At 53.6% G+C, this 10835-nt stretch overlaps 1 protein-coding gene across 1 annotated transcript; it reads right to left on the reverse strand.

Annotated features, from left to right (window-relative positions):
* Positions 1 to 3186: 3186 nt before the first annotated feature.
* On the reverse strand, positions 3187 to 5500 carry LOC141026690 (uncharacterized). The gene is made up of 3 exons (XM_073503537.1): positions 4735 to 5500; positions 4244 to 4687; positions 3187 to 4124 (listed from the first exon to the last, which is right to left on the reverse strand). Exons 1-3 carry the CDS (start codon positions 5498 to 5500, stop codon positions 3187 to 3189), a joined length of 2148 nt encoding a protein of 715 aa, XP_073359638.1.
* Between the last annotated feature and the right edge of the window lie 5335 nt (positions 5501 to 10835).

The raw sequence follows: 10835 nt of genomic DNA on the forward strand, positions 1-10835 counted from the left end.
AACCATCCTGTGCTGCAACTGAAATACGACCGCAGCGTGCATGACTTGGGGGATGTCGTCCAAGGACCTGATGTTACAGAAGTAGAGGAGGAAGAGGAACCATCAGAAGCGGTGGTCATGCCGACGACCAACGCCATCAGGTCAGCTAATTAACTTCTCTTCTTGGCTGATGGATGCTTTAATTGCTTCTACCGATCATGTTGATTGCAACTTGCAATGTTCATCTCTTTCTTTATCTCTTAACAGCCATGATGATCTGCTGTACACCTATAATTCCTGCTGATGATGCTCGCCTCTTTCTAACTGGTGACACTCTCATCTCTGTTTCACCTCTTCCTGGTGCTACCACGCCGGTACGTACAGTTCATCTCTACTCTGCTTTTACATTTCACACCAAGTTGTTTACACAAAATCGGAGTGTATTTTTTAGTTCAGGAAGTGTGCCTTTCAGAATGAATTTATGCTACTATTGTTAGACCTTTGAACCTGAGCATTGATAGTTGTGGATGACACTAGGAGAGTTGGGATAATTTTCGTTGGTTTATTTCTCACACAATGCCATGCCAACCTGAGGGGTTGGGGTTACATACTTATAGGCTGCTAGCCAGCCAAGCATATGCTGAGATGCTGCTAAGGTGCCAGTCCAAGATGCTAGTCTAAGATGCCAGTCTAAGATGCTATCCTAACTGACAGTCCTTGATGGTCAGGAACTCTATCCTAACTGCCACAAGGACCATGTGCTGCAGCCCCACAACGACCCTAGTACACAGACTTATCCATCATTCTCCCCCTAAGTCTTGTACGTCGTCTTGTGGGAGAGTTGAATCATCCCAATCCTAGAGCAAAGTTCGAGGAACTTGACCCTCCCAAGAGGCTTGGTGAGCAGGTCTGCGAGCTGATCCGTGGTGTTGATGTAGCTCGCCTCGATGCTCCCTTCTTCCACACAGCTGTGGATGAAGTGATACCTCAGTCGGATGTGCTTGCTCCATTCGTGGAACACGGGGTTCTTTGCCAGGACCAGGGCGGACTTGCTGTCCACCAGGAGCTGCACCGTTCTGGTGTCTTGAATGAGAAGATCACCAAGCAGTCGAGCGACCAGAGCGCCTGAGTGCAGGCGGTGGAGGCCGCGATGTACTCAGCCTCACAGCTGGATAGGGCCACCACCTACTGCTTGACTGATTGCCAGCTCACGAGACACTTGCCGAGGAAGAAGAGGATCCTGCTCGTGCTCTTGCTGGTGTCGATGTCGCCGGCGTGGTCGCTGTCGCTGTACCCGACGAAGTGTGCCGCCCCCGGACACCTAGGGTAGTGGAGGCCGTGGTTGAGGGTCCCTGCTATGTAGCGGATGATCCTCTTCACTGCCTGCTGGTGTTCCGACGTCGGTCGCTCCATGAACCGACTGACATAGCCGACGGAGAATGCCAAGTCCGACCGTGTGTGGGTGAGGTAGCGAAGGCTCCCCACAAGGCGTCGGTACTGCGTAGCATCCACTTCCTTCGTCGTGCTGTCGCGGCTCAGTTTCGGTCTCTCCTCCATTGGAGTGAGAGCTGGATGGCAGTCGGTGAGCCCAGCTAGCTCAACGATGCGCTTGGCATAGGCAGACTGTCGAAGCGCGATCCCGGAGTGGTCCTGGTGCACCTCAATCCCTAGATAGAAGGAGAGGAGCCCCAGATCACTCATGTGGAAGGTGGCCTTCATGCCTTCCTTGAACACCGCCACTTCTGCATCTTTGGTGCCGGTGATCACCAAGTCGTCAACATAGACGCCCACCAGCAAGGCATTTCCTCCACTGCCCCGTCGGTAGACGGCAGCCTCATGCGGGCTTTGCTGGAAGCCCATCTTCTTTAGCGTGGAGTCCAGCTTCGCGTTCCACGCCCTAGGTGCCTGTCATAGGCCATAGAGGGCCTAGCGCAGGCGGAGTACCTTGCCCTCCTAGCTGGGAATCACAAAACCCGGTGGCTGATGCACGTAGACTTCCTCCTTCAAGTCACCATTGAGGAATGCCGACTTGACATCCATGTGATGGACACGCCAGCTCTCCTGGGCAGCCAGCGCAAGGAGAAGTCGCACGGACTCCATCCGTGCCACGGGGGAGAAGGCGTCGTTGAAGTCGACTCCTTCCTGCTGCAAGAAGCCTCGGGCCACCAGACGAGCCTTGTGCTTGATGGTGGCGCCGGCTCCATCCCTCTTCAGCTTGAACACCCACTTAAGGGTGATTGCGTGGTGACCACGAGGGAGGTCAGCGAGCTCCCAGGTGCGGTTTTGCTAGACCGCATCCATCTCCAATTGCATCGCGGCACGCCATGCCGCATCTCTCTCGGCCTCTGCAAAGGACCGTGGTTCGCCGTCCTCACACGCGAGTTGTAGCTGAGCCTCCAGGTCACGTGGCATCAGTCCCGGCACCGGCTGGTCACCGAGTAGATCATCCATCATGCGATACCGCAGTTGTTCACCTCCATAATACGCGTCGACCCGCTCCTCGTCATGAGTGAGCAGGGAAGCGAACTTCATCGGGTTGTGCTCTGCGTAAGCTGGTGCTGATGAAGACGAACCCGGAGTGGTGACTGCCGGGGCTGGAGTATGCGGCGTCGCCAGTTGTGGTGCCGTCGGCGTAGCAGGCACCGGAGTCGATGTAGTTTTGGGGGCCGGGGTAGATGCGCCCGGCGAAGAGGAGCTACTTGCTCCCCCGGCTTCCTTGAAGTGGGCGTACTCGACAATGAAGTCGTCATACGCCGGCGTCGAGCCGTCGTCCACCGCCTTGTCCCATTGCCACCCTCGCCCTTTGTTGAACACGACGTCTCCCGCCGTGCGCACACGCTGTGTCTTTGGGTCAAGGATGCGGTAGGCCTTTGAGCCCTCCGCGTAGCCGATGAAGACTCCCGGAGTGCTCCTGTCGTCGAGCTTGCCGATGTGGCCGAGCTCCTTAGCGAACGCAGGACAGCCCAAGTCCCGCAAATGGGAGACCGCCGGCTTCCGCCCATGCCAGGCCTCGTACGGTGTCCTATCGTCGAGTGCCTTTGTAGGCGAGCGGTTGAGGATGTGGACGGCCGTCAGCACCGCCTCTCCCCAGAAAACAGCTGGCATCCCTCTCTGCTTGAGGAGAGCCCGAGCCATCCCCACAACCGTCTGGTTGCGCCGCTCGACGACTCCGTTTTGCTGCGGGCTGTACGGCGCGGAGTAGTGGCGCTAGATGCCCTCATCGGCGCAGTACGACGCGAATTCAGCCGCCGTGAATTCACCGCCATTGTCAGTGCGCAACACGCGCAATTTGCGGCCGCTCTCCGCCTCCACACCAACCTCCGCGCGCCTGATGGCGTCTGCCGCTTCTCCCTTGCTGCCGAGAATCATCGCCCACATGTAGCGAGAGAGATCGTCGACGAGTAGCAGGAAGTAGCGTCGACCTCCTGGTGTGGCTGGCGTCATCGGGCCGCACAAGTCTCCGGGCATGAGCTCTAGCTTCTCCTTGGCCCGAAAACTCGCCTGTTGGGGAAAGGGGAGTCGTCTCTGCTTCGTCAGTACGCAGATGTCGCAGAACTGCTCCACATGGTCGAGGCATGGCAGGCCTCGTACCATCGCCTTGGCACTTAGACGCTTTAGGGCCTCAAAATGAAGGTGCCCAAAGCGCTCATGCCATTGCCACGCCTCGTCGTCCCGACGGACAGCGAGACAGACCGGTTGTGCCACTTGCACATCAAGGACGTAAAGTCGATTTCCACCTCTGGGTACCTTGGCGAGAAGGCGACCCTGGCGATCCCAGATGCGTAGAACCCCATGCTCAATCAGCACATGTGAGCCGTTCTCATCTAGCTGTCCCAAGCTGATGATGGAGTTCCTTAGCGCGGGGATGTAGTAGACACCGGTGAGCAGCCGGTGCTCTCCCGTCTTGGTGGTCAAGATAACGGAGCCGACGCCCTTAAATTCCACAGCGGAGGCATCCCCAAATTTGACGGAGCCTCGCGCATCGGAGTCGAGCTCGGCGAAGAATTCCCTTCGACCGGTCATGTGGTGGGTGGTGCCGGTGTCGAGGCACCACCCCATAGTCTTGTCCTTCCCGGAGCCATCGCCGAGAAGAGCGTGCGCTTTTGGCTCGTCGAGGTGGATGAGAGCTTTTGCGACTGGTGTCGCTGAGGATAGCTCAATGCTTGCATGAGCCATGAACAGAGCCGTCTCTTCCTCCTTCGCCTGTGCGACGTGAGCCTGGCCTTGTCGTGGTTGCCGACACTCATTGGCCCAATGGCCAAACCGGCCACAGTTGTGGCAACTGTTGTCTTGTGCCGGCTTGGGCTTGCCAGCGGCGCCGTCCTTGGCGCCTCCGTGGGCGTCACCTTCAGCACGTCCTTGTGCCCTGCCCGGGGGCCTCTTCGCGTCTTACGCTGCTTGCCACGCTTGTGGCCGCCCGTCGTTGAAGAAGGCTCCCCCTTCTTCCTGTCACCAAGGCTGGCATCCCACGGCTCCCGAGCTAGGAGCAGCTTCCCGCCGGTGGTGATGGGCCCCGAGGAAGGCTGTGGCTCGTCGGTGTCAACGACCTTGAGGCGACCTATCGCCTCCTCAATTGTCATCGTGGAGAGGTCCAGCAAAGACTCGATCGACCGAGCCATCTGCTTGTACTTCTCGGGGATGCACCGAAAAAGCTTCTCGACAGCTCTCTCCTCGGTGTAGGTGGCATCACCAAACTTCACACCAACTTCTGCAGCAGAGTGTTGAGACGGAGAGCAAAGTCATCAACGTCCTCGCCTGGCTTGAAAGCCAGGCTCTCCCACTCCTTACGAAGTGCCTGCAGAGTGGACTTGCGAGCACGGTCGCTGCCGATGCGTGCCGCGGCGATGGCGTCCCAAGCTTCCTTGGCAGTCCGCTTGCTGGAAAGCGAGAACTGCATCTCGGGCGGGACTGCGGCAATGAGGGCGTCCAGCGCTCGTCGGTCCTCTTGGTGGTCGACGTTGCTGTCCTGGACTGCCTCCCACATGCGCCGCACTTGGAGCCTGACCTTCATGATCCCGGCCCACTTGACGTAGTTGGTTTTAGTGAGGGTAGGCCACCCAGCACTGGGATCAACATCCCTCAACACAGTTCGGACCTCGTAGAGGCCGCGGTCCTGGTCGTTGCAGCCGCCGTCGCGGTGCGCACCTCCACCTGGAGCGCGGGCGTGCTCGGCTGCCCACTGCCCTGTCCGCTCTTGCGCCACTTTGGCGCGGTCTGCGTCAGTGCCGTCGTCCGCAGGCGCTGAGCTGTTGGAGCTGCCGGAGCCGCCGCGGAGTACCTTGGCATCCGCCGTAGCCTCACGTGCTGCGTCTGCTGCTGCTGCTGCTTCTACCTCCGCCCTGGCTGCTTCTACCTCCGCTCTGGCTGCTGCCAGCTCTGCTGCAGCCAGCCTCGACACCCTTGCTGCCGCAGCAGCTGCTGCTACAGCTGCTCGCTCACGCTCCTCTGCCACGGCGCGCTCGGCCTCCTGCCGACGCCGTATGCTCGAGGTAGCCGTGTGCTGAGAGCGACCTGCAGACATGGCTTGCTGCAGGGGGGCTGTTGCGTGAAGAGGAGGCTGTTGAAGACGAACTGCTGCTCGACAGTCCGGAGGGAGGAAGGTAACCAGAGACAGACGGAGCAGCTGCTGCTACCGACTTAGGCTGCTTACAGGAAATGCTCAGGGTACAAGATAACCTGGCTCTGATACCACTTGTTAGATCTTTGAACCTGAGTATTGATAGTTGTGGATGACACTAGGAGAGTTGGGACAATTTTCGTTGGTTTATTTCTCACACAATGCCATGCCAACCTGATGGGTTGGGGTTACATACTTATAGGCTGCTAGCCAGCCAAGCATATGCTCTGAGATGCTGCTAAGATGCCAGTCCAAGATGCTAGTCTAAGATGCCAGTCTAAGATGCTATCCTAACTGACAGTCCTTGATGGTCAGGAACTCTATCCTAACTGCCACAAGGACCATGTGCTGCAGCCCCACAACGACCCTAGTACACAGACTTATCCATCAACTATTTCCCACCTTGTATTTCATGTTGTCTTTAGCAGTTGTGTCTAAAACAGTATTGGTATTGCCACATGGACTGGCATAGTTTTTAACTGTAGTCATGCGTTTAGATTCTGACCATTCGAAGTTTGACTCTGTGAAAACCCTCTTGTTTAATACAAGGAATTTGAAGAAGCCTTCTCTTGTTACCAAACATTGCAGGGAACTAGACTTTCTCAACATGGGACAACCTGGAGCAATTCTTAACGCAGATTGTCTTATGGTGCACTGTCTGATTGGTTCAACATTTTCTGAAGGTTACTAGCTACCAAAGAGCAAAGGTAACTCCTGATGCTTCCTGACATTTCAGTGAATGTGCTACAGAGATTTTAGTCGTCATTCAGAAGGGGGGCATGTTTGGAATTTCAGGTCTCTTATATCTACGAGCACAAGAGATGATATTAGAGCGGGGTGCCTCTGCAGCTGAGGTGAACAAACATGTCAAACACCCAGTGCTTGCCAAGGACACTTAATGTTCTGAAGTGAAGTGTGGATCCCTTTTCGAGCCAGGTAGAAGCTCGCGGTCCCTTCCTGGTACATCTGAAGTGTGGACTTAGATCATACTCAGAAGTCTCATATCTGGTCAGTTCAACAACAACTTCCTTTTATAGGTATCTTGACATGTTCTATACTTGCAATTTCTGATATTGTTGTCGGCCTTGAACACCTGCATTCAGAATGGGGAAGTGGAAGATCCAATGGGCGATATATATATATAACAAGCTGCTATTCAACTTCCCAAGTTTGCATCCTGCTGTTGGCCTCTGAAAACATGCTCCCTGGTCAGATCAAGTAGCAACTGCTGGCCCTCAACAAGATGACAATCCATTCTTACTATGACATGGATCAACTTGATGAGAAGAACTTGCAATTATTGACAAGACTTTGTTTACCTGTACTCCCTGTTTCTTTGCTCTCTTTAATGACGAGTACTATTTGTTTGTTGCTGCCAAAATATGTATGATTCTTTATGAATTGGGAATGTGAACGCATATCACTATCCAAATCCCGCAGATTGATTCAGTGAAGCACGTCTGCTATGGCTGAACCCTGTCTTTCACATGTGACATGACATGACATAGTATGAAGAAGATGCTATGTTAGCTTTGTGGTTTTCCGTGGCATTTACTTTGGAAACTGTGGCGTATCAGCGCATGGTCTTATTATACTCTTATATGGAGTTATTTTTAATCCCTATTTGTTTTGGCACACTTGTTATGCCATTCCGTAATCTGTTACAGTATTTACTTGTTTCTCTTGTCAAATACTAATTGCGTAGGGTGTTGCGTTGCTGTGCTCTGGGCATCCTTCTCACGCAAGGCTGTTGATGTGTCCGTGTCAAACGTCTGCATGTCAACCGAATTGTGACCAGCGAACAATCTGAAAAAGCATAGCATAAATATATTCAGAGCAGCAAGCTAATATTTTTTCTAAATAAAATGAACTAAAGCTAGTACAAACTTCAGTCATTTATTTTGGGACAGAGGGAATACTTGGTAGTAGCTAGGAGTAGTCTGTTTGCTGCAGTTGCCAATACACATCTTTATATCTGAACTTATTTGTAACCTAGGAGCATCTCCAATAGACGGTCCAAATGTAAAAATACCTAACTTTTGGACCGTCTGGGGCAAAAAACGCTGCTCCAACAGACGGTCCATATGCAAAAAATTGGACCGCGGCCTCCTCGTGATGTAAAATGCAACACCTCGTGATGCAAATATACATCACGAGATGCATCTGGTCCAAAACTAACCGCTGCCCGTGAACGCCCAACCGCCACTTCATTTCGTTCCCGCCCGCCCGCGACCCTCCCGGCCGCCGCCGCCCCCGCCGTCCAGCTGCGCGGCCGTTTTCATCTTCATTTTGGACCATCTATTGGAGTTGCAAATTTGGGCCATCATTTTGGACCATCTGTTGGAGTTGAGCTTTTTTCGGAGCTCCAAAACGCACTTTTTGGCGGTCCAAATTTTACATCTCCGATTTTGGACCATCTATTGGAGATGCTCTAGGGATGGGTGCAAGTCTCGCCAACTGAACTGGTTTGATGAAAGACGTACACACAGGAGTAGGGCCGCGCGTGTTCTGTTTAACAGTTATAGGCAGACAATGTTACTCCCGTGACTTTTCGAAGAAGGGTTTCCCCCGCTTTGTATTTCAAAGCAAACAACACCGAGTACAAAGATTGCTGTGGCGAGCAGCACAACAAGCCAAAAGAAAAAGAAGAAGAGACAAATGCCAACCACGGCAGCTCGGCAAAGCGCGGATGACCCGCCACCGTGGCGCCCACAAGATACAAACCACCACAAGCCGAGGCTCCGAACCGGCACGTACCAAGCAGCACCTCCAAGAAGGGATGCGACGCCGACAACGCTGCTGCCCGGACGAGTCCTAGGGTTTCCCCCGGCACGCGGAGGGAGGTGGGGGATGGATACCACCGACACCCTCCAGGAAGGAATGGTGGCACACGCTTGTGTCACCGCACCGGGGCCGAAGCCGGAAGGGATTTCTCGCGCACTCCAAACCCAACCGCCCAACCGGACGGAGCCGACCCGCCAAACCATCGCCCACCACCATGCGCCAACGCAGTTGCGCCGCCACCCACGCCGCCTCACTACGAACACCATCAAGAGGCCAAGAGGACCGGAGAGAAGCGCACCACGACGGGAGCAACAACACCGAAGACGAGGGGGGGGGGACCACCTCCACCGCCGTCGTGCGGGAGGCCCGTGCCTCCGGCATCGTCGCGGTCGCCGTCTGGACGCTGCAGCGGGGCATGCCGGGCCACCACTGGCCCAGCAAGGCCCGAAACGGGCCCGTTAAGCCCCGCCGACCACGATGCAGCAGGCTGGCGTCGGCGCCGCCAGCACCCAGCCGCTCGTCGCGTCTCCCCCGCCTCCCGGAAGCCACGCCGGAGACCATGCCCGCCGCCGGCCCGTCAAGGCCCAGATGGGACCCGAAGGGCCCGTATCTGGGCCGAGCGGGCGACACCAGATCACGCCACCGTGTCGCCCCGCCGCCCAGCTGCTCGCCTGCGTCGCGCCACGCCTGTCCGCCGCCGCCTAAGTGCACCCCCCGGTGCAGCTCCGCCCGCACTGAAGAGCGACCAGGAGGGGAAGGGCAGGGAGGCCGCCGCCACCAGCAGCCCTGGGCCCAAGCCGGCCGCGGGTGCCGGCGACGGCGGCAGGAAGGAAGGACGGAGGGAGGGCCTGGAGGGAGGAGGGAGGTCGCGCGGCCGGTTGCCCGCGGGGGGCGACGCGGTCGCGAGAGGAGGAGGAGTCGTCTCTCCACGTCCTCTACTTTTGACTCCAGTGACTTTAGGAATAGAAGAAAAGGTATCGATCAAGTGTGAGGAAGTCTGTTCCATGCATGGTGCAGGAAGTCTTGAGCGCTACAGAAAGGAATTTGGTCCATGGTGCAGTAAGCGGCATTAAAATACTTTCTCTGTAAAGAAATATAAGAGTGTTTTGATCATTAATTTAGTAATCTAAATGTTTTTATATTTCTTTATAGATGGAGTAGATGATAAATAGCTAGTAATCTGTTTTGGCCGCATGCATCTTTCTAATGCAGAGGCCGGGGGAAAACCTCCTTTTCAAAAAAAAATTATGTTTGCTGCTGCTAGTACACATCTATCTTGACTTGTTTGTAACTGAGGAACGTAGTGCAAGTCTCGCAAACTGAACTAATTTGATGAAAGACGTACATGCAGGAGCACGGTCGCGTGTGTTCAATGGTGAGATGTGTACATGCAGGAACTAGTTTGCAAAGCAGAAGAAAAAGTATCGATCAAGTGTTAGATGTGCTAACAAAAGGAATCTGTTCAATGGTGCAGTAAATCTTGAGCCCTACAGAATGACCAAATGCGGTGTTAAAATACACGATAAATTGTGCAATTTTGTGGTTTAATTTAGCTCAAAGGCTGAGCATTGGCTGTGACTAGAGAGTGCACGTAAATTACAACTCAAACCGATGCTTCCTGGGCTTAACCAAATCAAATCTGTGCTGACAACCTTTGTCAACAAATCAACACCCAGCGTCAGTTTCAGTTTGATTCTCACGACACTAATTATTTCGTGTGCAGTAGACTACGTAATCAACACCCATGCTGACCACGTAATCATCTACTCATCCCTTCTTCCTACACTTCCTCAACAAAAAAACCCTCCTTCCTACAATCCTACACACGGAACGGAACTCCAACACCGGAACTCTCTGTCGCCTTAACTTCTCCTAATTATGGTATTATCAGCTTCCGGTTCTTCTTCTCAGTCTCATGCCGGGTTTCAGCGCCTATGAACCACAACAGGTCAGCTAATTAACTTCTCAATAATTTGGTCACTACTGGAAACTATCAACTGAGACGGATGTTAATTGCTACTGCAGTTGAAATGTACATGTAATTCATCTATTTTTTTCATCACTAGTAGCCAACATGATTTGTTCTTACATTGCAATTGGAATTCTAGCCCATTTGGGCATATGAACTGAAAAAGATAAATGGGCAGCAGATCCATGGTGAGCTGAAACCACGGCCATTGATTCCGCATTTTTGCAAATATTATGTACCGGGAACACATTCAGTAAAGGAACCAACCATCGACAGCAGCTGCTGCTTCTCATCTCAATAATTACAATGTCGTATCAGGGTATGTATGCTTCTAGAATTGATTCGGTTTGCTTACTTAACATGTATCTGAAGGAACATTTTATTGATTTGAATATATAGCATATCAACACTTCAACAGTACTACAGGGCAAGAATCAATTCTCAACTTAAAAATAGCAAAAGTAAAATACAATACATGGCAGAAGG

Source organism: Aegilops tauschii, chromosome 7 (genome assembly GCF_002575655.3).
Source record: "Aegilops tauschii subsp. strangulata cultivar AL8/78 chromosome 7, Aet v6.0, whole genome shotgun sequence".
NCBI classification, from domain to species: Eukaryota; Viridiplantae; Streptophyta; class Magnoliopsida; order Poales; family Poaceae; genus Aegilops; species Aegilops tauschii.

Excerpts from the sequence above, each read along its gene's own strand:
- LOC141026690 (XM_073503537.1), bottom strand. The coding sequence starts at position 5,500 with ATGTCTGCAGGTCGCTCTCAGCACACGGCTACCTCGAGCATACGGCGT. Across the intron at positions 4,688-4,734 it reads GAGCCTGGCTTTCAAGCCAG|AAGTTGGTGTGAAGTTTGGT; the intron begins GCGAGGACGTTG and ends ACTCTGCTGCAG. Across the intron at positions 4,125-4,243 it reads AGTTGCCACAACTGTGGCCG|CGACACCAGTCGCAAAAGCT; the intron begins GTTTGGCCATTG and ends AGCTATCCTCAG.